Source organism: Rousettus aegyptiacus, unplaced genomic scaffold, assembly GCF_014176215.1.
Source record: "Rousettus aegyptiacus isolate mRouAeg1 unplaced genomic scaffold, mRouAeg1.p scaffold_m13_p_9, whole genome shotgun sequence".
NCBI classification, from domain to species: domain Eukaryota; kingdom Metazoa; phylum Chordata; class Mammalia; order Chiroptera; family Pteropodidae; genus Rousettus; species Rousettus aegyptiacus.
The window spans coordinates 7621178-7649102 of record NW_023416312.1 but is presented as its reverse complement, the minus strand read 5'-3'; the positions used below and the strand labels follow the sequence as shown (position 1 = coordinate 7649102).

General features: G+C 44.6%; 1 protein-coding gene and 2 pseudogenes across 4 annotated transcripts in view; 2 read left to right on the top strand and 1 right to left on the bottom strand.

The window, feature by feature from the left end:
• The window catches only part of MAP7D2 (MAP7 domain containing 2), a 90055-nt gene that overhangs the window by 35595 nt on the left and 26535 nt on the right, over nt 1-27925 (top strand). For 2 of the 4 annotated variants that reach the window (XM_036226740.1, XM_016125103.2), the window contains exons 2-9: nt 6371-6448; nt 7565-7728; nt 14140-14251; nt 15100-15198; nt 17332-17442; nt 19233-19355; nt 21739-21869; nt 23514-23641. In XM_036226740.1, coding sequence (XP_036082633.1) covers nt 6371-6448; nt 7565-7728; nt 14140-14251; nt 15100-15198; nt 17332-17442; nt 19233-19355; nt 21739-21869; nt 23514-23641 — 946 coding nt within the window. The remainder of the gene's footprint in view (nt 1-6370; nt 6449-7564; nt 7729-14139; nt 14252-15099; nt 15199-17331; nt 17443-19232; nt 19356-21738; nt 21870-23513; nt 23642-27925) is intronic. The other 2 variants (XM_016125104.2, XM_016125105.2) reach the window with 2 other exon arrangements.
• LOC118608619 lies at nt 3017-3136 on the top strand (annotated as a pseudogene).
• Nucleotides 3456-3577, bottom strand: LOC118608425 (annotated as a pseudogene).

The window sequence follows — 27925 nt, the reverse complement described above, 5'->3', positions numbered from 1 at the left end:
AATGAAAATCACAACCACAGTGAGATACCACCTCATACCTGTTAGAATGGCTGTTATCAATAAGACAAGAAACAAGTGTTGGGGAGGGTGTGGAGGAAAGGGAACCCTTGTGCACTGCTGGTGGGAATGTAAATTGGTGCAGCCGCAATAGAAAACAGTATGGAGGCTCCTCAAAAAGTTAAGAATAGAATTGGCATATGATCCAGCAATTCGTCTTCTGGGTATGTACCAAAAAATGTTTGAAAACACTTTATATATATAAAGATGTATATACCCTTAGGTTCGTTGAGCATTATTTACAATAGCCAAGACATGGAAACCTAAGTGTCCTTTGACTGATGATTGGATAAAACTGTGGTACATATATACAATGGACTACTACTCAGCCATAAAAAAGATGAAATTCTGCCATTTGCAACAACATGGTTAGATCCTGAGAGTATCATGCTAAGCAAAATAAGTCAGGTGAAAAAGGACAAGAACTATATGATTTAACTCCTGCTTGGGATATAAAACAAAAAGCAACAAGCAAAATAAAAATAAACTCAAAGATACAGTTATGAAAGAAGGGGGTCAGGGGAGGATGGAGAGAGTACAGGGGGTAAAATCTATGGTGACAGAAGGACATTAGACTTCAGGGGGTGAGCACACAATAGAGTATACAGATATATTACACAGGTGTATATCTGAAATTTACAGTTATTAATCAATGTTATTCCAATAAATTTAATTTAAAAAGTGCTTTGTGGAACCAGATGTATCATCTGGATATTTGAGAGGAAAAAGTAAAACCAGAAACCTGGGACACCTGGGGGAAGGCCGCAGACGGGATTAACTCTGGGGAGTGCCATCCAGCAGTCTGAGGTCACAGGCCCTCTAGGCAGTTCTGGTGCTCTAGAGGGAGGAGCAGGCTGAGGACAGTCCCCAGTCCTGCTGCTGCACGCTAGAGTCACATGGGAGCTTCTAAAGCACCAACGCCCTGGCCACACCTGTGACTACTAGGTCAGCCTCTGGGAGGAAGACACCAGGCACCTGTAAGTTTTAAAGCTGCCGAGATGATTCCGTTGTGTAGCCACAGTTGAGAACTGTGGTGTCCCTGTGCTTGCTTAGACAGATCATCACGACACAAACCCGTCGCCGTACAGGTGTAAATGCATCAGTGCCGGGTGGTCCTCAGAGGGCAGGGCTCCCGGGGGAGGGCCTGGTGGGCATTGGACTCCCCATTTGATGAGCTTTTCATTCCTGGTTCTTTCTTTTTTTCTGAATATTGCAGTTGCACGGAAGGGTACGTTAAAATTCATTGGATGCAATTAATTTTTAAAAGTCGAACACAGCTGGCTTCCCCTAAAATGTTTGTATTTCTATAATGGTTATTACCAGTAACATGAATAATTGACTAATATCATCGCATTAATATTCTAGTGGGAGAGTGCCTCAGGGTAATGGAATTCATTTTAAAATTAGTTTTTCAAAATGTTTTGCTGCAGCCCAAGGATAACAGGAAGTTACTCCAAGCAAGAGCAAATCAGTGAAACTTGGAATTTTGTGCTGTTCTGTTAACATAAAATAGTTGTTTAGCAGCTCAGTATCCCTATTTCATTCTCATTTCCTGAAGGGATCAATTGTCCAGGAAAAGGCCTCCATGTTAGGGGTGCACAGTACCCGGATGCAGTTGTCCAGGGGGGAAGCATTACTGTATCAAGAACGGGGCAGGGGTGCCTCTGACATGGGTGTCCTTTGTTCTCCTCCTAGGTGGGACACCTCTTCTGCTCCCTCTTTGTCTGTGGGTCTCTTCAAGGACTTCACACTGGGCCAGAAGTTTTTAAATTAAACTTTCTATTTTAAGGTCATCGTAGATTCACGTACAACTATAAGCAGTAGTACAGAGGGGTCACACGTAGCCTTTACCCAGTTTCCCCCAGTGGTGCTGACTTGCAGCATGTGCTACACTGTCCCAGCCAGGATATTGACACTGGTCCAGTCAAGATAGAGGACATTCCCATCACCTCAAGGGCCCTTCATGATGCCCTTTTAGAGCCCCTCTTCCCTACCCCCTGGCAAGCACTGTTCTCTATTTGTTCTCATAGGGTTTAAAGATAGAATTAGGCCTCTGTTTTAACAAATGAAGATGATAAGTATACACATATAATACAAGGGACAAGAGCCACAGGATGATAGCGTAGGAAAACTAAACACTTTAGGACTTTGACCCATACAGGAAGAAGGTTTCCTTTTGGAATTGAATTCTGCATTGAGTATACTGTGTCATTCGAGGAGGTCACCTGGTATTGTTAGTGCTCACGTATTACGGTTACCTGCCCTGGGTCTGTTAATCACAGTCTCCCTCGATTCCTCTGGCTGTGCTGCTATGGTGGTAAGAACTGGTCAAGGCCATGGCCCCTAACGAATCAGGGCTGTCTGGTTTGTGCTTCACCCCTTCTTCCGTCAAGATGAGCCCAGGGCCTCTCAGCAGGGCCCCTGGAGGGTCATCAGGAGTCACAAGGTAGAAGTTGGAGATGTGAGTTAATTGTTTCCCTGATAATTCTTTTTTATTTTTATTGAAGTAACATTGGTTAGTACCATTATTTAAGTTTCAGATATAGAACATCATATCCGTATACACTATAGCGTGCTCATCACCAAAATTCTAGTTTCTATCCATCACCGTATAATTGACCCCCTTTACTCATTCTGCCCTGTCTCCACCCACCTCCCCCTCTGGTAACCATTGATCTGTTGGCTGTATCTGTGATTGTTTTTAGTTTGTTTGTTTCTCTCTTTCTCTGTTTTATATTCTACATAGTGAAATCATACTGTTCTTGGCATTTTCCATCTGACTGATTTCACTTAGCGGAATACCCTCAAGTTCCATCCATGTTGTCACAAATGGCAATATTTCGTCTTTATGGCTGAGTAGTATTCCATTATATATATACACCACATCTTGTTTATCCATTCAGCCATCGAGGGATGCTTAAGACTGTTTCCATATATTGGCTATTATAAATAGTGCTGTGTCTACAGCCAAGCTACCCTGAACAACCCCGATCCTGCCTGATCTTGGAAGCTAAGCAGGGTCGGGCTTGGTTAGTACTTGGATGGGAGACCCACCTAGGAAGACCACGTGCTGTAGGCATAAAAAATAAAATAAAAAAAAAATAGGGTATTGTAAGCTGACAAGGTCCTTGCAATCTGTGAGATCAACCAAGGGTTGCCTCGCCTAAAAAGAATTTAAAAATTTTAAAATTAAAAAAAATAGCACTGCAATGAACATGGGGTGCACATATCTTTTAAAATGACGGTTTTCATATTCTTTTGATAAATACCCAGAAGAGGAATTGCTGGATCATATGGTAGTTCTATTCTCAATTTTTTTTTTTTAGGTGAGGCCACCCTTGGTTGACCTCACAGATTGCAAGGACCCTGTCAGCTTACAATCCCTTATTTTTATTTTACGCCTACAGCACCCGGCCTTCTTCCTAGGTGGTCTCCCATCCAAGTACTAACCAGGCCCGACCCTGCTTAGCTTCCGAGATCAGAAGAGATCGGGCCTGTTTAGGGCAGCATGGCCATAGACAAACTGAGGTTTTAATTACATTTAATTTTGATAATCTTAAATTTAAATGGCCACACATGGCTCGTGGCTGCCATGTGATAGCACAGAGACCCTAGGTTTACCCACGTTGGCCTTTTTGAATCAGTCCACCCCTCTCAGTGGGGCCAAGGCAGAATTGCTTGCCACGGTTGTCCCCAGGGTTCTCTGGCTAGCCCCTTCTCCACCCAGGAGCATCAGCCTCTCTAAAACATCCTCTAGCAAACATTTTCAAACCATCGCTTTAAGAGCAAGCAAATAATTAGCCTGCCCAGGCAGTGGCCCCATGAGTGCCCAGCCAGCCAGCGCTTGGCTCACAGTAGTACTTGTTGATACTTCTGTAATGAGTTAGACTCGCACTTCTCCCCAAATTCACAGGCTCGTTCCTGGGACTAGGATGGGGTTTGTTTCCTGCCTTGGATCCTGGGTCAGAACTTTCATTCCTGGGCACTAATATCAAGGTGTTACAGTTCCTCCTTTGTCAGAGAGCCACATAGGGACGCAGTAGTTAGGAGTGCGAGCCCTGGAGTCTAGTTCTTGCATGGGACTCTAGTTTCTTCACTTCTGATGGTATGATCTCAGACATGTTAATTAACCTCTCTGTGCCTCCCTTTCTGCACCTGTAAGATGAGGGTTGTGGTAGTATCACCGTCATCATAGGGATTGGGCCGAGAAAGTCCAAGTAGTACACTCGGTCCACAGTAACAGCTCAGTTGTCACCTCCTGTTACGATAAAGCAAGTGATGAGGACTATGAGCATGCATGATAATCAAGATTTTCTGGAAATATTTGAAGGTGTGACTCTTACAAGTGCCCACGAGGGGGCAGCCTAGAATCGTACATGTCTCAGGAACTAAGCGCCTTCTGTATATAAAGCCTCAAGATAATGTGGCCAGTTTCAAATGTGCGTGTGTGGCTCTTTCCCTTCAATTTTCTTTCTTTCTTTCTTCTGTGTGAAGAGCACTTTCAGTGGGGCAGGCCTGTTAACATCTGGGGGGCGGCAGCATGGGCAGAATAGAGTGAGGAGCAGGTCCCGAGGGGGTGGACGAGTTGATGTGGGCACTGACCAGGGCTCCTGGCCCTCTCTTTGTAGCTTCTCACACAACATATTCTAACTAAGCAAACTCTCGAGGTAGAGACTAGAACCTCAAAGTATTTAGAGAAAAGAAGAACCTGAGTTTTTTTTTTTTCTCACTGCTCCCCTTCTACTCACTACATGACTGTCTTTGAGTGTGTACCATAGGGCTTTTGTAACGTGGGGGGCAGTAGTCTGAGTCATGTGACCCAGAGATGTGTCTTTGGCTCCGTAGCCTTTCCCTCCCCAGGGAGACCGATTGGCAGGAGAGCATAACAACCAAACAGAATGAAATTATGGTTCCACGGCGGTGTGGGAGCACAGTGCACCCTGGGATCCGGGGACCTATAGGATCTTGAAAGGTGGGTGGGGTTTAAACAGGTGCGGGGGAGACGGGAGAAGGGGCGGTTTGAGCTGGGAGATGCGTAGAAGAGAGCATTGCTGAGGTCAAGCTGGGAAGAGAGTTTGGGGGCTGATTTGGGGGACAGCAGTGATAAGCCGAGAAGTTGGGCCTTGTTTTTTTAAGACCATTCAAAGTGTTGTTCGTAGCTTTGTAACGATTAAGAGTTGACAGTAAACAAACATGGGGAGTAGTGCTTGCACTCTAGGTTGACTTTCTAGTACTTGTCTCTCCAGCATTAATATCCCTGATCCGTAATCCAGGCTGCAAAAGGGATTGTGACAAACCAGTGTTTATTGCGTCCATCCCAGTCCCCTGTTCCCATTCCTACCCTGCCGACTCGTCCTCCAGGTCCCTCTCCTGGACAGGGCAGGCCCCTCCCTGAGAGGGGCGGGGCACATTATGAAGTCAGCATGTGACCCTTCCAGCGAGGAGGACCCAGGCATTGGGAAAGCCAGTCTGGTTGTAGTAACACTACAGCCGATTGCTCCCAGATATTCTACTGGGCCGTGATATAAATAATACTCATGAACGACCAGTTGGCATTCATGAGAACAGTAAATTGTGTCTCATCCTAAAACAACCATGAAGATCATTCACTCTTTGACCTAGAAAGCCTTTAGGGGCCCGCGGAAGGTGGCTGGAGGTGAGGAGCTCCTGGGAAACTTCATGGGCATTTGAGGGGGAGGGACCACTATTTGTTCCATTTTTATTTCTTATAGAAATTAAATGACAGATAAACGGAGTACATTATATTGTTTCTTTGTGGTTCAGAAATACTAAGAGTGCCATTGGAGCAAACTTAGCGTAAATAAAATCAAACCGGAGCGTTTTGCTTCTCAGAGCTCACCTGAGGAACTTATGTGTGTCCCTTGGCAGTTGGTTCCTTCCAGACAGTAGAATGTTCATTATCTATGTAATAGTCAGGTCCACTTTTGTGCTTCTTCCCTCCTCTGGGGGCTGGGCTGGGGGAGACCTGATAGGCTTTTCTACCAGGCCTCTCTGTCACCTGGTACACTTTCTGACCCATCCAAGACCAGGCCCAGGGACAGAGGACTAGGGAAAGAGCTTCATTCTCCAGGGTTCACATTGGTGGGTAAGTGTGGAAATCATGGCTACTGCCCGTCAGCTCCCAGGGCGGACCATGTGCGTGATGAAGAGTGACAGATCGAGTCTCCGAGGATGAAGCGATGGTGGTGGATGATGTGCGCATGTGGCCAGACCCGGAGAGCGGACCCAGCAACCCTGGCACTCAGCAAAGAGGGAGAGTGAAAGGTGTTTCATTGTGTTTTCTTTCTTGTAGGCATGGATGGCTTTTTAAGATCCGATGAGAGACAGAGACTAGCTAAAGAAAGACGAGAAGAAAGAGAAAAATGTCTCGGTAAGTTGTGCCTTTTGCTGTTTAGAAACATCCAAGGAAGTGGAGATACGGTGGGTGTCTTTTCTCAGAGCCTTAGAGATTTGCGACTGAATTGGAAGAGAACTAGGACAGTTGTTAGATGAATCTGGAGAATTGGGGGCAAACCCACACTGCCTCTGGCACATTCACAATTACGTAATTCTCGGGAACAGTTCATGCACTCGCCTAGCAAACAGCGAACCCGTGCTGCGCTCCGGGCACTGTGCAGATAGCACGGTGCAGTGTGGGAAGCAGCTGCTACCCCCGCGCCTTGGGCGTCCGCTGTGTGCTCCCACTCAGGCGCTCTCGGGCATCCAGAAGGGGCATCCTCAGGAGAGCTGAGAAAATCTGCACTAAAGACATCTGTGTGAGGATGGGGAATGCGGTTGAGAAAGGCTCTTACCTTTTAGAGGCCATATATGGATAAGTATGGCATGTCCCACAGGGAGCTCTAGGGTAGATGGGTAGTGATTTCCCCACTTAATTGAGAAAATGAGGAGCGTTCAGGAGTCCCTTGACTGCCCCCTGCTGGTTGGCTCAGGCATCGTGTCCTCCAGGGGACCCTTCCCTGATGCAGCCAGCTGGAGGTAAGGCCCCTTTGGGAACCGTCTTGTGGGGAAGGCCGATCTCATTCATGTGCTCACCCCCTTGCCTAGCCCCGTGTCTGCTGCGTGGTATGTGCCCAGTTAACGTGTTTCGAATGAATGGAACTTCGCAACTCTCATTTCTCAACCCGTGTATGGCTTAGCCCGTGCGATGAGGCCAACTTCATGACAGCAGTGGCTCCTGCGTGTAGAGACACTTACTGTCCACTTTCTGTGCCTTGTCTCATTCCGTCTTCACAGCACTGTGATGTTGCAAACATGACCGTCCCCACTTCACAGAGGGGGATACCGAAGCAGAACAATTCCATGGTTAACATGCCGAGGGTCACCCAGCTAGTGGCCGAGGTGCCAGAACCCCTCATCTCAGTTACTGCAGTCTAAAAACACCGGGCTCTGTTTTCGGTCTCACTCGCGCTTCTGTGTTTTTGGTCTTAATCCAAACAATGCGAGTTGCTCTGGTAATGCCACCTCTCTTCCGATTTCCTTTCCCCAGCTGCCCGGGAGCAGCAGATCCTGGAGAAACAGAAAAGAGCCAAGCTCCAGTACGAAAAGCAAATTGAGGAGCGATGGCGGAAGCTGGAGGAGCAACGACAGCGGGAGGACCAGAAGAGGGCCGCCGTGGAGGAGAAGAGGAAGCAGAAGCTCCGGGAGGAGGAGGTAAGGTCCTGGGGGCCCCGGGCCATCTCAGCGGCTCACACACAGCTGCTGTGCCGGGCGCCTGAGTGTCCTGCCCAGTTCAGGGGTGTGAGAGAGATCTGTGCCTAAGCTCTCTTCCTTGGTGGCTTCCCCGGGCCTTCTTTCAGCAGCGTGACACAATACAGTGGAAGCAGCACTAGAATAGGAGCGAAGAGACTTACCCCTTCAGCTCAGCCGTTCATTTTCCGTGTGACCTTAGACAGGCCAGTTGGCCTCTCTGGGCCTTGAATTGCTCGTCTCTGAAGTGAGGGGGTTGGGTTCGGCAGTCTCCAAGGCCTCTTTCAGGCCTGACCTTCTCTGACTCTAGGACCCGAAGGGGATTGTGGACAGGAGTTGGGTGACGTAGGCCTGGGGGTCACGCTGCGGGTCCGTGCCTGCAGGGCAGACGCGAGGCCAGAGGAAGGGCCGTGAGGATGGAAGAGAACTTGATCTCTTGTTTACCACTAGAAAATCAAGTAGTCTACCTTCAAATACAAAGATACCAGCATATTTAAGTTTTAATGCAATTCCTTGCTTTAATCAACCTTTCTCTCTGGTTACTTTTCAAAAAAAAAAAAAAATGGAATGTAATTACCTCTGCAGAGTCCCTTATTACTAAACTTTAAAAATACATTTAGAAAGCATATTTGGGGTATAAATTTTCTTAACAAGTATATTTTAAGGATGTAATCATAGCCTCGTATCAGGTGATGATCATATTTTATTCATAAGGTACAATGACTCATCATTTAGTATGAACACTAGAGGTTTGTTAGTCGCCAACACTATAGGAAGAAACATTTGTATAAACTCAGTATTTTTTAATCTCTGAATGGTTTATCGTAATATATCTTTACCTCTTCCTCTTTTTTTTTTCCAATTTAAAGAACATGAACATGCTCATGTGCACACACAATTACACCTATCTTTGCCCACAAAGCATGCATTTACACGGAGGTTTCTTTGTTCCTCTTAGCAAATGAAGGTCTAAGCAGGGGTCTTAGCCACAGTGCGCTGTTGCTAGCTGCAGCCTGATCACTGTGTGGCTTCGTCTGTTCCCTGTGCAAAATCTCAGCTCTACCACTAGATAGCCAGTAACTAGTGGCAAGTCACATGGCCCCTCATAACCCTCTAACTCAGTCTCTTTAGCCCAAAACAGAAGTGCTCACAGGAATTAAAGGAGGTGGCTTTTATGAAAGTGCCCAGCAAAGCACCTAGCACAGTGTGATGCTCAGAAATGTTCAAGACCCTTTAGTGACTTCAGCTGACCTTGTCTGAAAGAAGGTCAAGAGGGAGCTACCCAGAAAAGGTTATGGCACAGTCTATTGACTAAGAAAAAAGCCACAGTGCGCTAGGCTGCTACAGTAACCTGGGCCAATCTCCCCGTTCCCAGCTTGTATGTATTTGTCCTGAGTCACCGGACTCTCCTGTGTTCTTCTCATCCTCCAATCCTTGATTCACAGCTTATCCCCTTTGTCTCCCTGGTCTCTCCATTTTGATTCCTGACATCCCGCGGGATTGCTGATTCCAGAGTGAGTCACTGCTGCTTCCAGGAAGGGAGGGGGTGCTATGTAGTCATGAGAGACACTTCCCGAGCCTCTGACACACCTGACAGTGTCACACAGGTTCACCTTTGAGGCACTCCCTGTCTGTAATTTTTCTTTATTGAACAGTAATGCCGGAAACATTTTAAATCAAGCTATCAGACTCCCTCCTCTTGCAGATGAGAGAATGTCATGCTAGGTGGTTGGTCCTGATGCAGCTGAATCTCTCATGGTTGCGCCTGTAGATAATTTTCTCTTTGCTTCATGTACTCCCGTTTATTCCTAACGTGACGATGGCAGGGAAGGAGAGATATCATCTGGTCCTCGTCGGCACAGACACAAGCCAAGCTTCCTTCCCTCTTCTCCCTGGACACAGAGGGGCAGGGCTGAGAGCTGGGCCTCCTGTGGTCGTGTAGCAACGCAGGGAAGCTACAGGCTCCTTCTGCCACCTGCTCCCACCCGCGCAGCCCCCAAGAGACCTAGGTAGAGCTTAGGGACTTTCCATAACGCAGGCCGGTGTGTTAACCACATAGGCTTTGGCGTTCTGCCCGTGCACAGGCCTGTTTGTCATTCTCATGAGTGATGTTTGGAAAGAATGGATAAGCCTACACTGCATGAGCCCCTTTCCACAGGAAACCCTCTGCATTTCCCCCTTGGTTCACTGGAGATCTTTGGAAGGGCTGCTGCCTGCGTGGCACGTGGCTGTGGAGATTCTCCATTTTCTTTCTACTGGTTGATTTCACTTCTTTTGGGGACACTCTGTCTCATCAACCAGGGTGAAGCCTCTGCCGGAAGATGTTGTTCATTCCATCAGAGCCCATTTTGCTTCTCTAGCTTGTCGGAAAGTGTTTGGGTTGCCCATCAAGTCCTACCTCTGTAGAGCTGATATTAGGAGCTCATAAAAGGCCTGCCGACTCCCCGCCTCGCCCAGCCCTGTTCTGGCTCCATGTCCCTAGGGTAGCCATGATGTTGTTCTTGGTAGCTCTTCACAGCTGTGCAGGTGAGCCCCCGACTCGGCCAGGAGGCCTCCTGTCTGCCAACACAGAGGTGGTCAACACACACAGCCTGGCTCCCGGAGGTCTTGAGGGCTGGAGGTTATCAGGCTTACCTGGAGAAGCAGGGCTATTTCCAGTGTCCACTTGACACCCCGACCCTGAGCCCATTCTCTCACTGTAGGCTGCGTTGTCCTCAAGGCAGGTTCTTCCGACCCTCACATGCCCTAAGAATCAAGCTTCTGGAACAAGCTCTTGTCACCTCCCAGAGTTAGGGCTGACAACACAATGTTCTCATGTTTTGCCCACTTGGGGACTATAGCCTCCTGACTAGAGGCCCTGGAAAATGAGATCTAGCAAAGCCAACTGCACGTTCCTCTGCTAAACAGGTACCCATGAAAGGCCTCTTTCAGAGAGAAGCTTCATCTCTACAAGATATTTCGACAGACTACAACTTCACACATTCTTATTGCTTGATACCTAACAAGAGCCACCAGGCTGACTATAAAAATGAGAAATTTCTGAACTTAACTAAACAAAAGCTTCACTAAGCTCCGAGCCGGCCTCCCAGAGGGCATTGGCTGTCATGGGGACATGACTATCTGGCCTTTCTGGTCAGACGTGGATGTCTGTTAGAAGAGAGAAAGATCCTCTACAGAACCATGCTGAGGACCATTTGGGACCTTGTTCCCACACTGTCGTCCCCAGAACGTGTGTGTAATAAGGGCACTGGAAAAGACACAGCCAGCCCTCCACTCCTACCAGAGCCGGCTGTCTGGGTAGCAGTGCCTGGGCCGTGCCCTGCCGGAGGCCTTTTATGCTGCTTTGGCCAGCTCAGTGGGTCACCTTAGACATGATTCTCTTCTGGGTTCATCCAGGCAGATCTAGGGCCAGAACTCAAAGGGTCAAGGGTGGGATTCTCCTGGTTCCTTCCTTCTATTAAGCCCCACCCAAAAGAGGGCATTCTAGGGACACGAATCTGCCTTGCCCTTCTCTATCCTCTATTGATCATCAGGAGAACCAGAGCTTGGCAGGAACTGTTTATGCAGTATGCAACCCTAATATTTATTAATACTATTCTTCTGATGTGATTGAACTCTCTCAGACGCTCTCTCATGCTCAGCCTTCCCTCTAACCAATGCTTCCTGCAGTGCAGCCTCAGGACCAGCATCACCAGCATCACCTGAGAACCTGTCAGAAATGCACATTCTCAGCAGGCTTCACCTCAGACCTGCAGAATCTGAAATTCTGGCAGCTGGGCCCAGCAGTGGTACTGTGGGCCATCCAGGGGATTCTGGTGCAGGCTCATTCTAGTTTGGGAACCACTACTCTAAACCGCCCTGTTAATAATCTTCCTCTTCAAATTTGGATTCAGTTAGCATTGGCTCAGGACTTATTACGCTAGTCCTTATCGTGCAGACTCGGGTGGTCTGCTGATGTAGGTAATATCATCCCAATTTTATACAGTAGGAAACTGATGCCCAGTGGTGTTAAACGAAGGTTACAAGGCTAAAAAGTAGCAGACAGAGGTTGGTTTTGAATCCGTATCTCCTGACTCCAAAGCCAGGATTCTTTTCATTCTATCATATGAAGGAACAGAAAGACACACACACACACAGTAATACTGACCTATGTGGGACTAACCACTAACAAGAGTGGAGTGGGCCAGTTTTGTTTTTGACATGTTTGAATCACCCCATTCTGATGACTTTGAGTTCCATAGTCCCTTGATTACCACCTATTTTTCATCATCTGTCCAAAGGTGGGTGACACAGAGTGATTGTATCTTTTCTTAGGGATAGCTTCATTTTTATAATCCTACTTACAGTTCAAAGGAATGAATTTCTAATAGTGGAATTTAGAAGAGCTCAGTGGATTGGAGTTGAACGGAGAGGTAGCTGATCAGTCTAGGAGTAGGTCTGGCTTTGGGTGAGCATTCCCTTCTAATTATGCCCCTAGATAGCTACTCGGTGGTAAGGTTGGCTTGATGAATCTTGGTATTCTTATTTTTCATTGGCAGACAAGGGACTACCTTGTGAAGTCCTTTTAGCATGCAGGAAATCTCTCAGAACCCACTCAATAGTAAATTCACTCTGAGGTGAACACTTTGAACATTTAAATTAGGTTATCGGTTAAATACTTTATGTTAGATCCATATAATGAAGTTACTATTCAGCTCTAGTCTCAATGTGACTATACTTCAAGTGTCTAATAGTCAAGTTCTAGTCCGTCCACATTCCCAACTTTTCTCAGGCAGACCCCCAGGCTTGGCTGTCAAAATTTGCTGAGCCAGGGTTGTGAGGACCGGACTCTGCCTGGAAATGCACACTCATGATTATAGGGCCTCAGCCAAAATCGAGAGCAAATACAAATCTGAGATGTACAGGAGGGGGAAAAAACCCTTTTCTGCTCACAGGTCCCTGGAGAGACTGCTTCTTAGCAATGTGCTATTCAAAGAGAAATTATGCAGATGAGGCCGAGATGGGGAGAATGCTCCTCCCATCCCTTTGGCATTGACAAAGGGATAGATCCAGGTCCCTCCTAAGTGACCTTTCTCTGTTTCTAGTAAGTGGAATAAGGGAGCCTTTCCCCGATCCTGAAGTCATGGCTACTCAGCTGGTGCTGCCCTAACTTAATTTGGCTTGTTTATATAAGCCAGGAGAAGAGTATCTTTTTGCTTTGGAGGTGGGCTCTGATTAGCCCAGTTCCTGAAGCAACTCGTGGTGGGTTTTATGGGGGCCAGAGGGTATCAGTGTAACTGTTTACCTTGCTTTGGTCTGCTCCAGTGGACGCAGGGAGAGGGTTTGGTATTCGCAGTGTCATTGGAGCAGTAAGGAGTGCAGAACTGGAACTTACTGCCAGGGCAGTATTTGTCACCAGACAGGCTCAACTTCATGAAAGTGACAATTGGGGTAATACAGGGGGGGGAGGGGAGTGATTTTGATAAAGGCTCTGCTAAAAGAGAAGGCTGCTCGTTGTTTTACTCTTCTGGCTAAAATCTGTTTAGTTTTTCTCTCATCTAAGTCTGAGAATGCACAGATGTTTTCATTTTTTTGTAGCTAGAAGTTTCCCTACTCCTGTCTCTCTTAAATTTTGAAATATGGGGGTCAAATATTTGGTGACGGAAGGAAATCTAACTTTGAGTGGTGAACACACAATGTAATGTACATCCGAACCACTGTTTAACGGTACGCTTGAAAATTATTTGGTTTTATTAATGTCACCCCCAAAATTTTTAACCAAAAATTAATAATTACAATAAAAAACAACATTTGAAATATGTAGCATTATCCTCAGATAACTCCGTAGCAGAAAAGTGGAAAATGGTTGATTCCCCTTTAAGAAGCTCTGACATAAAAATGCAAAATAGATCTCAAAGTCATGTATCACCCTCAAAAAGTTAGGCTTAAGGCTATCAAATTCAAATAATATTTAAATTTAAGTCTTATAATATTTAAGTCTTTGCAAATCAGAACACTTCATGCATTTTCAACTAGAGAGCTTGTGGTTGGTTCTAGAGCACAATTCCAGTTCTCCTGCTAGGTGGGGCAAACCGGGACTTGAGACAGGCCTCAAGGGGTTAATGCTTGTCTGGCATTATTCTTAAACAAATCAAGGCCTGGCTGCAGCAGCCTCAGCAGCCTCGCCCAGGGATGAGGTGTTGGGGCAGAGAGCTGCACCAGCTGCCTTGTTTACTCTCCACCCACTGAGAAGCGCCTGGTGTGGCAGAGAGCACGTGTGCCTGGGTTTTGGATGCTGAGCACAGAGCCCCACTTGGTGACTCACCCCAGCACTGAGGTGCGGCAGTGCTGACGGGCTGTTGGTTAATCTTGCTCTCCCCTGCATGAACTGGGCAGGAACGGCTGGAGGCGATGATGCGCAGGTCCATAGAGCGCACACAGCAGCTGGAGCTGAAGAAGAAGTGCTCGTGGGGAACTCCGCCAGCTGCAGGGCCAGTAGGACGTGATGGTAAGTGTAGGGCTGCACCTGCATTGCAGGGCCCCAGGGCAGGTGGGAGATCTTAGACACAGCCCGTAGGGTCTGGGGGATGCTTTGTACCCATCTGCAGGTACCCCTTTCAGATGCAGTGTTTCAAACTGCCAAGCTTCCTGCATATGCATTTCTCCTTTTAGGGGATCTGTGCATTCTTTTTGCTAGCAGGCAGCAGTTGATACAGTCACTGGGCTGTGAGGTAAAGCAAAAGGAAAGCAAAGGAAAGGAATGCAGTCTGGTTAACCGGGTCCACCTTGCAAGCCCAAGGATAATCCGATTTCACGGCGGGGGGCTAGGGGGGTGCGCGGGTGTCAATGGCAGTAGGCTAAGTCACTGCTGCAGCATGACCTGGAAAGCCTGGGCAGCAGTTACCCTTTAAAAGCGGCTGGGGTTTTTCCCTTCTCATTATTAATTTTTGTTGCTCTTTCAATTTTGTTTCAAGATGCCTTATTTATTCCATTATCCAGTTCATACTCATCTTTAAATTTTCAAATGTTTTAATTTAATATATTGATTGTTACCAGTCTCTGGGTGGCTTTTCCCTGTCTTCTGAGTCTGCTTTTCTGTGATCTTGTCATTCTTTTATGCAGGAGTTATATACTAGCTTTTACTGAGAGCAAATGGGTTTGCGTTTACATTTCTCGACTTTGCTATATTGTGCTTTTAATCTTTTGTCAGTGAATATACCTTATTTTCTTCTGTTTTTGAGAAGTCAACAATGCATTTCAGTTACTTTTTCTAATTTCCTAATTAGAAACTAAAGTCAACCAGAAATGGGGACTTTTTCCTTTTACTTCTCTTTGCTTTGATTTTTTGCTGTGTAGGTGAATCAGAAAATGCCCCACCCCCTCCTCTAGGTTTAGCAGCCAGCACCCTCCCTCCGGACCCAGGGACCACTGCCGCCGCTGCCGAGTCCACCAACGGTATATTTGAGCATCACAGTGCCATGACGTTTTGTGATGACTGTTCTAATCACCCTCCTCCATCACCGTGTCTGTCTCAAGCACTTTACAATTGATTTCTTAGTCTGAACCCTTCGAACTTTTTTCTAGCAATGCGAATGACATGCCCACTTTTCTTTGTTCCTCTGTCACAGTGGAGCTGTGCATGCCTTGCATCCTAGTGCCCTGGAGACATTTCATCCTTAGCTCACCAACTTCTGCCTTGAAAATCTTGTCAATGTTTGATTTGTGTGCATTTAGATCTTTCACACTCATTAATCATCAGTTTTGGGCATTACGTAGTATTGTGTTTCAATCACTTCTGGTTACCAAAACCTGTGATCACACAGAGTTCTGGGTGTTAATGTGGTGGATGTCTGGAGAGGCGTTCGAGAGGGAGTGGTAGGGAGTTTATCTGTCCTAACCCTGGGGATCTAAACAAGATCAGTTGCCTTTGTTCTCGATTTCATTTCTCTAATAGGCTCTCTGCTTTCGATGCAGGCGTGGGAAATTCTTAGGGTCTACATCAAAAACAGAACTAGCAAAACTTCGCTCCCATTGAATAATGATTTTAGAACTTTAACCCTAACCCATCTTTGCCTGGCAAGGGAAAAACAAGATGTAAGATGGATACAGTATTTACCAGCAATGCAGAAGATCAATTTATAGCAGTAGGAATAAAGAATCTTGGTTTCCAGCATTCCTTTGACAAAGAATAATCTTTATTAGTCTTACTGAGTAGCACAGACTTTGATACATGGGCCGAGTGAACTGTAGTATGGGCACTGGCCTTCCCTCGACAGAGAAGGGCAGATAGAGTGATAATTACCTCTTGGGAGTCGCACCCAGGATCCAGGCCAGGGTCGGGTGAGTGCGGTACTGGGCACACAATGTAAGGGGGCACCATAAATCTCATTAATCAAGATAAAATAATATTCAAATAAATCAAAATAATATTCAAATAAATCAAAATAATTCATGGTGAATAAAATATTGCGTTTCTAAAGACCAGTGCCATGCTGCTGAGCAATATTGGAACCTGAGGCAAAGAGAGAAATGTGTACCCCTCTCCAAATACATGGCTTTATGTAATTTCTAATGGTTCATTTTTTTCTAGAACATTAAGTAGTTGCAAAAGTACTGAAAACTTGAAAAATAGGTGTATCGAAACTCTGATTTTAAGTTTAAATGTTTTATTTATACTAAAACAGAATTATAATTTTACTTCGGCTTAAGTTAATTAAATTTTTTTTTAAGATTGTCACTTGGTCAGACAAAATGGTCAAACATGGCAATTCTCTCATTTGAAAACATGAGGGGAGGTGTAGATTTTGATAATCCGATCGATGAATTTGCTTCCTTTAAAGCCAGGACACACATCTTTTCTTTCTGGTATGGCTTGGCAGGGCATGGTCAGCACCTCTTCATTCGCTATAATGGTTTAATTTAGAAACCAGTGTAAAATAATGACCGGAAATTGAGAACATCAAACCTGGGACCATATGTTAAAATCCTAATTATAAACAGTCATAGCATTTAACAAAAGGCCATTGCGACCCCCGTCTCTTGGCAAGAAGAAGAAACCTCTTATCAAGAACTACTAAAGGTTGTTCTGCTTTAAATACAGCCCTTTGCCTTGCAAATTACTTCTCCCCTCTCCCCTACCTGAGCTATAGATAACCTTCAGAAAGAGTCCATTTTCAGCTTACACAGTCTCAGTCAGACCATAGGACATTTTCCAGTGGTGATCTGTCTCTGAGTCCAGGTCGGTTTTGTTTTCGTGTGGTCTGAATATACTGAATAAAAGCCCCTGGGCACAAGGGAATGATTTGCTGGTGGGCTTAGCGTGGCTTTAGTTGAACAGTCAGGTGAGGCAGAACATTTGGAATCAAAGAGAAGAAGAGAGTTGAGTAATGGAAGACAAGACCTTGCCTCAGACTAGTAGCTGCTGTGGACCTTTCCAGATAAGCTAGGTAGGCAGCAGGATGATGGAAGCAATGCGCTGTGCCCCAGCAGTTGGAAGGCGTGTGGATGAGGACAGGAAGAACGCTGGGATGTGTATTTCTCAGTCTACGGTGGTGCGGATACCAATGTCTTTAATGCATCTCTCTGCAGCATGTGACAAACTTTCAACATCAACCATGAATTTGCCAAAGCAGACGGAGACTCCCATGAGTAAGCGCCTGTCTTCATCCACCGCGGCAATATCCTATTCCCCAGACCGAGGCAAGTGAACGTGCAGATTTGGTCTCTCCAGTTTTCTTTCTAGTTGTGAGCGTCTTAATGTCAGTCTTTGTGAGAGCCTCTCTTGAGTCTTGTGCAAATACCTCCATTATCCTAGTCTTGTGGTCTAAATGTGGGAGCCCCAGGGCCTCACTAATTGGACTTTGGAAAGTACCATCGCCCTTTAGAGCCAGATTGGTGTTGTACAGAGACAGGAGTTAATGCTATTCTCCCGGTCTGAAAGAGACTGTGCCATCTTCCGCAGTGCATGCAGGAGTTATCCTGTCTCAGAAGTAACTGACCAGTGGGCAGATGTGACCTTTAAAATAATAACTGCTCCGTTATTGATGTGATATAGTTGATTAGTTAGAAACAGCAGAATTGATGAGGCGCAGGTACGTGAGAAACTCAGATGTGTGAAAAAATGGGGCTCCGTGGTATGTAGGCCTGCACACCTCTGTTTTGAAAATAGAAGTTCGGAATTAATATGAAGCCTTTAAAATAGGAAGAGGATGGGTGGCCTTTCCTGGCATTCTGTTTCGAGGTGAGAGGTGATATGTAGGGGACGTGTGTGCCAGTTCCAGAAACTGAATAGATTTAAAACCACCCGAGTCCTGATTGAAGTTCAGATGCATCACTAAAAGTCTGAATTTATACCTTTCAGAGTATATTAGGTTAAGGAAGGGAGGGAAGCTCTTCATGCATCAAAAGTTTATTTTAAAGCAGCGAAGAAGTGTCAGGTGCCAGTGGAGTATTTAACACATCGAGTCATCACCAAAGGGTGAGCAGAAGGATATTTGTGACTTTGAAGAGGCCAATGTGTCTTCCTGGTTGTTTTTCAATGGCATTGACCTTGAACCTCCGTGTCAGAGACCGCATAAGTGTCAGTGCGGCTGATCTCTGATGTTGTTCGTAAGCCCTGGAAACCTTGAATTAATTTAGAATTAAATGAGAAAACATCTGCATACTCTTAACTCTAGCTGTTCCATTAGTGAGTATGTTCCATGTTTTCATGAATTCACATGGTTACAAATTAATGTTAAATTCATATTTGCTTTGATTAGTATGTAAAGATATCAGTCTGTTGTTATATTTTGTTGGCAATGGAATTATCTGCTCGTGGATTATAAAATGAAAAGTTTTAATTCTCAAACCATTACTGGGTACCCCAAAAATATAAAGTAATGGAAAAGTTAATCCGTTACCATACAATACGTTCCAAAACTATCAAAATGACATTTCAGTCACTGAATTTTGGATTATGAATACTGTTCCTTCCATTTAAAGTTGATAATCAGTGGGCTGTTTTTATTTTTGTGCTTATTAATTGTTGCCCTTATTTACATGGAAAAAGTATGAAAGAATGCATATTTGTACATTAACGAAATCAGTCTGTTATGAAATATTTCTTAACAGAGGGACCTAAAACAAGTGTTTTGCAGGAATAATCTTTGTTTCAATGCTAGATCTAGTTGGTAAGTAAACGGTTTCTTGACTCCATATCACGTCGTGGAAGATGGGTTAATTCTCTGAGTGATACAGTAGTATAATTGTATATTGAATGAATTCTGGCCCCCACGAGGATTGACACACTCTTTCACACTCTAGATGACACATCATTTAATTTAGTTTACTCTGATGAACTCCGAAGCCATCTTTTGCTAGAATATCTTTAATTTCCACATCCGTTGTACCATCCAAAACTTAATCCGCATCATGCACTGTGTCATTTTAAGCATTGTGTTTTGTTTTAATTTTGCTTTTTAAAATTTTTATTTGATTCCGTCCCTCAGCTCATCGCATGCACCTTAGTCCCACGGAAAACTTTCTTGTTATGCGACTGTTGACACCCACACAGGCTTCTTTAGCCAGAAGCAGAAGCACACTCATGCTCTCTGAGCAGCCCAGTGACTCAGGTAAAAGAGGCCACAGTGGTGACACTGAGGAAAATGGCAGAAGTGGTGTTGGTCGGCCTATGAGTTATTCCTATATTTCTGTATTTTGCTTCCCATTTGCTGGCTTCGTGAAATGTCGTCAATGGTTAATAACATTTTCTATCCACCGGCATTTTGCTATTGCTATTTTTAAGTGTCACAAAGGTGAGTAAATTATTTTATCATTGAGAGCATGTGGATTAGGGGAAAAGTCCACTTCGTGAGCTATGGAGGTTAGTAGACTTTTTTAAGAGACGGTTTGGCAAAACAGCCCATCAACCACAGTCTCTGGAGTCCCATAACGAACTCTGCCACTTAATAGTTCTTACTACTTGGGTAAGTTAGTTAATCTCTCTAAGCCTCAGTTTCCTCATCCATAAAACGGAGTTATTTTAAATCATCACGAGGATTAAATGAGACAGCACAGTGATTGGCACAGTAAACACTCAACAATTAATCTAGAGCCTTGCTACTCAAGGGCTGGTCCGTGGACCAGCAGCATTGGCATCACCTGGGAGCTGGTCAGGAAGGCAGACTCTCAGGCCCCACCGGACCTGCACACTGATGTCTGAGAAACACTGGGCCATACCAGTAAAGCCCTTTCTTGACCAAAGTGAATCAAATGATCATGACAAGATTAATGAAGGCCGGCAGTCTCTGATTGCACGTGAGCAACACCATGTCCATGTTAGAGTAGGTCTGGTCTCAGTTCCCATGGTAGTGTGTTCAGTGAGATGACATATATATGACATGGAGTCAGTCCTCTCCCTAGTTCTAGCTGTTTCCTAGTAGTCGTGCTATTTCCACAAACAGCCAATAAACACACCATTAGTTAATAGGGAACTGCAAGTCAAAATCACAACGAGATACTACTTTACATTTACTAAAATGGCCAAAATTCAAAGAAAAAAGGAAAATAGTGTTGATGAGGATGTGGAGAAATTATAACCTTTGTACATTGATAGTGGGAATGAAAAATGATGCAGTCGCTTTGGAGAACAGTCTGGCAAGTTCCTCAAAAAGTGAAACATAGAGTTACCATATGACCTGGCAATTCTACTCTTAGGTATAGAGGCAAGGAAGTTGAAAACGTGTTCACACAAAAACTTGTACACAAGTATTCTGAAGAGCACTGTGCATTATAACCATAAGTGTAAACAATGCAAATATCCATCAACAGATGAATGTATAAATAAAATGGTGGTATAGCCATAAAGTGTGGAATATTATTCAACCATAAAAAGGAATGAATTACTGATACATATTACATGATGAGCCTTGAAACCATTATGCTCAGTGAAAGAAGCCAGATGCAAAGTGCCACAAATTATGTAATTCCATTTATGTGAAATGTCCAGAGTAGGCAAATTCAGAGAAACAGTAAATTAGTGGTTGCTAGGGAATGAGGAAAGGGGAAAAGGGGAGTGAGTGCTTAATGGTTGCAGGGGTTCTTTTGGGGGTGTTGAAAACGTTCTGGACTTAGATTATAGTTATGGTTGTATAACCTCGTGAATATCCTAAAAACTGCATTTTAAAAAGACGAATTTTATAGTATGTGAATTATATCTCAAATAAATAAAAACTTACTGGGAAGTAGAAAATATTTCCATTTTGAAAAGGTGAATGTGTCAGAAAATCCCCAAGACAACTCCCAGGATCGATGATTTTCTAGGAGGACTCATGGCTGCGAGTTACTACAGCGAAAGGCTGCAGAGCCAAATCAGCAAAGGGAAAGGCGCATGGGATGAAGTCTGGGGAAGACTAGATACAAGCTTCCTGAGTCCTCTCCCAGTATAGTCACACAGGACACATTTCTGTAGCAATGAGTTGTGACATATGTGAAACGTTGCCAGCCAGGGGAGCCTCGGTTTTTTATTGGGGCTAGTCACATAGGCAGCCCTTGCCAGGCTCATACCCAAATTCCAGGCTCTCAGAAAGAAAGCAGGAGTCAGTTAATGGTGAGAACACTCCTGAAATCAAGGGCCAGCTTTGCAAGGAGGCCTTTGCAAGGACAGCAGTCAGACCTGCTGTGTTAACTCTTTCTACACGAGGAAGTTGACATTTAGAGAGGTTAAGTAACCTGCCCAAGATGATCCAGCTATTAGGGGACAGCGCTGTCTGTCTCCTAAGCCCAGACATGGAACTCCAGAAATGAACTGGACTCCCAAGCGTTGAGTTTGGGAATCTTTAAAGATGGAGTCCCTTCTGTGCACATGAGAAAAAGTATGGTGTATTTTGAGTCCGTGTCATATTTTAACAGAAATATGGTATTCTCCCAACTCCCCATTCCCGTTCCTTTTTCTATGTCCCTGTCTCTCTGGCTGTTTAACTGTAACTCTAGTATTCCATGCTTGTCCTTATATAGCTCCTGCTGGCCCTCTTAAATCTTCTTACAAGTCCTCTCCAACCCGGAACACCGAGAGGAAGAAGACTGCATCAACATCTGGCATAGGAGATGGTGGGAAACGATCCCCAGCAGGAGCGGAGGCCTCTCCGGTAGGTTTAGAACTCCTGGCTCGCCGCTGGAGACAGTTCGTCTAACATCGTGCCTGCCCCCTGAGCTTGACCTAGCCCTCTGTTTCCGTCAGTCTCTGAGGCAGATTTGGTTTAAAATTTCACCCAAACTGAATATCATTTAACTTTTTGTACCTGCCTAAATCTTAGTGCCTCAGGGCAAATCCTAAAGACCTTGTTCTTGTTGTAGCCTGCCCTCCAGAGGACAGGAGTCAGAAGTAATGTCCTGAGTGACCCATCTGTTCTTTAAGGATGTCTAATTCTCAGCCAGTCTCGCCTCCATAGGCAACTAGAACCGAGGTCCTGGGTCAACCTTCATCCACAACAGTGGCCTTTAAACATTTTTGCTGTCACAGTGACAGCATCAGCAAAACAAATGTTGACCAGGTACCCCCAATTATGTATAGCTATTTAGAAATTATACATACTATACTACTTCTGTTAGTTATCTCTTGCTGTATAACAAATTACGCAAATTCTTAGCCGCTTAAAACAGATATATATTACAACATATATTGCGTCATTGGTTCTTTGGGTCAGAAATTGAGGCCGGCTTGGGTGGCTCTGGTTCAGGGTCTCTCATGAGAGTGTAGTCAGGACGGCAGCCAGGGCTGCAGTCACCTGAAAGCTTGGCTGGGGCTCTCCTAAGATGGCTCATTCACATGGCCTCCATTCCTAACTGCGTGGACCTTCCCATAGAGCTGCTTGAGTGTCCAAACGACATGACGACATGATGGCAGACATGACAACATGACAGCCGGCTTCCCCAGAGCAACACTTTTTATTCACCAGCCTCAGGTGTTGCACGTGTCAGTTCTGCAGATGTGGAGGGGATTGAGGTCCACGTGTGGAAGGGAGGAACATCCAACAATGTGTGGACTTTTACAGCCACCACAGTCCATACTATCGGGCATTTATTTTTGTAATACTGTATTTATTTTTTAAATCCAGTGTGATCCTGCTCTTCTCATGTGAGAAGCGAATGTTTCATTCAGATCCCCAGGTTTTCCTGTAGGGTGGATGACTATGGAAGGGGGCTGATGTACATGGGTGCGGGTGCGGGTGCGGGGGCCAAATGCAAAGTTACGATAGGGAGAGAAGGGAAGCGCCCTTGCAGAGCACCCGCAGCGGGCCAGGCACCGAGGCCCATGCCTGCGGCCTCCTGCCGAGGAAGGCCATGGGGAAGACGTGGAGGGATGGGAGGGGTCGCAGGCCCCATAATACAGAGTACACTCTTAGGGTCCACAGCTCACTGTCTTGAGTGTTAGGACCACACTTTTGCACCCACTTGTAGCTTTTTCCTAGTGATCATAGATAGACCTTCGTACTCTCTTCAGTTTCCATGTACCCAGGACCAGAGCATGGTTCTGTCGTTGGTTCTTTGCACAATAACAAGGAGAAGAAGAAAATCTTCGCATTTTGAGCCTATTTTTTAAAACTAGATGACCTAAATGTGGTGACCCTCATGCTGCTTCTGTGGAAAAAGTTCCATTGTGGGGAGCATTATAGCTTTGTGAGGATCTTTCTGAAAGAAAGCTGTGCACTGCTTCCATGGGGGTATTTTTAGAAACTGTAGAAGTATTGTTGATAATGGACCATGGCTATCCTATTCTGTGTCCCCTACAGACGGAGAAGATGAAGAGAGGGCCGAGAACAACAACTTCCATTCCCAGCATTAGCCCTGGGTCCCCTCTAAAAAGATACGAGTTTCCAGGAGGCATTTCTAAGAGGTCATCTTCTCCCGTGACATCCAAGTAAGCATCTCTCCCCTTTGCTACAGTCAGACGATTAAAGCATTTTGGCGGGGCTCTGTGCAGCACTGTGTGTGCCCCCTGCTCTGCATGAGGCATGGCCGGCCCTAACAGGTGGACAGGAGGAATGCTGGATGGTGAGCTACCTCCTTCACGCTCTGAGCATCCTCTGGATAAACGATGGGCTTTTAATTCAAGGAGTTTTGTTGCCTGGTAAATATAGGACTCTTAGCTACTGAGGTGATGTATTCAGCATTTTCTCTTCAGGTCTCTCCATTCCATTCTGCTTTTCTGGCATTCTCCTTTTTTTCTCTTTCAGTCGTATCTGGACTGAAGTGATTCCATTTTGCTTGAACGCTTGAGCTCACGTGCGCTCTTGTGCTCCCCCCAGTCCCCCCAGTCTCCTCTGTCTCTTTAAAAGAGAGACAATAATAAGTTGTCAGCCACACTGGCAAATGTTTGTTTTAATGAAGCCATTATATTTTTTTTTATTAAGAATTGGATGAACTCACCAATAAAACCATGCAACTGAAAAGCAAACTTACACTGCGTGACCACTATCTTAAGTCATTAAAATGTTTTACTGATGGTCACTTCTAAAAATGACTCACTAAATAACTCAATCCAGCAGTGGAATGAAAACGTCTTCAGTAGTATTAAAAGAGAAAGAGAAATATTTTAATTTGGAAAAATAGGAAACTTTATATAAAGTCATAAAACTTTATATAGGGTCATATGTTTAGTGCATCAGTTTGGTTCAGAGAACATAGGATAAAACACTTGGGAATTTATTAAAAATATTTCGAGGTGACATCAGCTCTTATTTCTAATTTGTTGCTTTCTACGAGAGACCTTTTCAGACCTTACTATTATTTCACTCAGAGATCACTATGGTTTTTGTAGACAACTAATTCCTCCTATTACTGTCTTCTACACAGAAAAGCCTTCCATAGCGCTTAGCTGAATTAATAGCATCTTGGTTTGTTTGTTTGTTTGTTTGTATTTCAGTCCATTGCATTCTTTATGTGCTCATATGGCCTATCTTTGCTTATGATATTGTTCTTTTGCAAACTAAATCCATTCACATGTCACTTCTATTTACATGTCACTACTCTTGTGTTAGTTGGGAACATTGACATTAGCAGAGAGAAAAGCCTCTTCATACTAGGGTTTCTCCATAGTCCACCCCTCTCTTTCCAGGATATTGACCCATGATGCCAACATGGATAGTAGCTGGCAAGTTTTATCATCGTCGTTGTCAATTTCACTAAGGTGAACAAGGAGTTGTTACCCTCTATAGCAGCGGTCCCCAACCTTTTGTGGCACCAGGGACCAGTGCTCCTATGAGAATCTAATGCCTGAGGATCTGAGGTGGAGCTGAGGCGGTGATGCTAGCGCTGGGGAGCGGCTGCAAATGCAGATGAAGCTTTACTCACTCGCCCTTTGCTCACCTCCTGCTGTGCTTGCGGCCCAGTTCCTAACAGGCCACGGACTGGTACTGGTCCGCAGCCCAGGGGTCGGGGACCCCTGCTCTATAGCGATGAGAATTCAGTTCTTGGAAGCAAACTCTCAGTGGACTCTCTGGTATTTCTTTGAAGTTGAAAATCTTGAAGTTTGTGTTTCAGGAACTATTTTATATTTTATTTTTCATTGAGGTATAATTAATATATAATATATTAGGTTCAGGTGTACAACACAATGATTTTGATATTTGTGTACATTGCAAAATGGTCACCACAGTAAGTCTGGCTACCATCTGACACCACACATAGTTATGAGAATTTTTTTCTTATGATGAGGAAAAAGTTTTTCTTATGTTGCTAAGATTAAATCTCTTAGCAACTTGCAAATATTCAGTACAGTATAGTTAACTATAGTCACCATGCTGTATATTACATCCCCATGACTCACTCACTTTATAATTGGATGTTTCTACCTTTCAACACCCTTCACTCATTTTGCCTACCTTCCATCTCGTCTCCCCTGTCCTCTGGCAACCACCAACTTGTTATCTGTATCTATGAGCTTGTTTTTTTTTTTTTCTGTTTTGTTTTATTTATTTACTTTTTTGAATTCCACATATAAATGAAATCATGCAGTATTTGTCTTTCTCTGTCTAACTTATTTCACTTAGCATAATACTCTCACGGTCCATCCATGTTGTCACAAATGGCAAGATTCCATTCTTTTTTTTATGGCAGAATAGTATTCTATTGTATGTATATACCGCATGTTCTTTATGGAACTTTTATGTTTTAAAGTACATATCATCTGGATTTTACAAAAAAGTTCTCTCTGACCAAAGAGGCGTGAACAAAATTCCAGATTTTCTTTGTGCAGTACAGTTGAAAGAAATTTAAATAATTTTTACTCTGTCTACAACAGTGATGTTACCTAGTAGGTGCTTAATATATGTTGGTGGAATGAATGAATGCACACCACTATGCCAGACACTTCAGAGGCTCTTCAGATAGAGAACAGTCTCCTCGCAAATGGGCCCCAAGCCAGATGGGGGAGATATGGATGCAGAGGAGGACAGTTCCAGGCTCAGTGCAAAGAGTCAGTTGTCCACCTGAGCTGCTCATTGCTCAGGACTCAGCTCAGCCATTATCCTCTCCACAACCAGCCAAAGCTAAATTCAACCCCTTCTCTGTGCTCACAGAGCATTACGTGCAGAGTTTTATGATCCATCCACCCATTAAATATCTAGAGAGCAGCTGCTCTGTGTGCCATCTTCTTCTTAGCCCTCATGGAGCTTACCTGACAGTGAACAGCAAATATAACATCAGGTGGTGAGAAATTTTATGGAGAAAAATAAAACTAGTAATGGCTATGTGTAGTACGAGCTGGGTACTAGAGTAATCAGAGGGATCACTTCATAAATTACATAAATGTCTAACCATTGTGCTGCATACCTGAAATTAAACTATAATAAAATAAAAATGAAAAATAGGATAAAATAAGAAAAAAAAAACCGGGCCGATGACAAAGAGTGGCAGAGGGAAGTAGCTAGATAAGGTGGCCAGGAAAGGTTTCTCTGAGGCGGTGACATTTGAGCAGAGCTCTGCATGAAATGAGGGGTCAGGCCACGTTGATCTGTGTCTCACTGCGTGTACTGTGTCACCTCCTGCCGCGAGGATGAGGAATGACTCGGTTTGTTGTTGCACAGTATGCGCTCATTAAGTGTCCGTGGGATGAAAGCCAGAATGGAAGGAGAGTGCGAAGGGCAGAGGCGGGCTTGGCTGGCCGGTATGGGCAGCGCTAGGACCAGTCCTGCCCAAGGACTCTGGCCTTTTGCTTCCTCTTCCCTTCCGGGCCACGCATCAGTTTATTCTCCCGCTGATCAGCCCCTCAAACGTTCACCTTTCTGGGGTGCATATTTCGCTTGGGGAATCTTTGAAGGATGTAGGATGCCGGCTTCTGCACTGTGACAGGGGTATTCCTGCCATTTCACCAAAGAGCAACGAATAGAGTGGCATATATTTTCAGAGCCCTATATGTGTCATCTTTGGTGTAGGCAGGAAAAAAATAGTAAACTCGAGCACAGCTGGACTATCTGTGTACCGTCCAAACTACCAGAATCATCATCAACTTGAGAGAGGGACCCTGCAGATAGAAGTTGCTCGGGTACCACTAAATCAGAATTGCATGTTGGGAGGTCTAAGGAGAAGCAAACATTTATGGATTTCAAGAAGTTCAGAAGTTTAGAAAAAAACATAGTTTCTCCCTGGGTGCAAATTAATAGCTGAAGTACACTGGGTATGGACTAGGTCTGAGAAATGTGAGTAATCAGATAGACTGTCGGTAAATTCTGAAAATCCAACCAAACTATACAGCATTGAAAAAAAAAAATGGATGCAGCCGCCCACAACCAGTGGGTGGCTCGCAGGAACATAGAGAAAAAGGAAGTTGTAGAAGAATGCCATTTACATATATTGAGTTCTCAGATGTGCAGACCTAAACAAAGTGTGTTTAAGAATATAAATGAGCTAAATGATCTTTAGAAAAAGTAAGAGAACAGCAGACACAAAATGCAGTGATGGCCACTGAGTAAGGAGGGGGCGGATAGGCAGTCAGGGGGGATCACACTGGAGATCGTGGCATAATTATAATGTCTTTCTTTTGAACTAGTTGGTGGGTGTGGGGTCATTTGTTATATCCTTCTTTATACCTTCCGTATTTTATAAATATTCTTTTGTATACTCAGTATTGAAGAAAGACAAAAATGGAACCCTTGATTTTTAAAATGGTGTCACATACAAAATAAACCCCAACCAAAGTGGCATT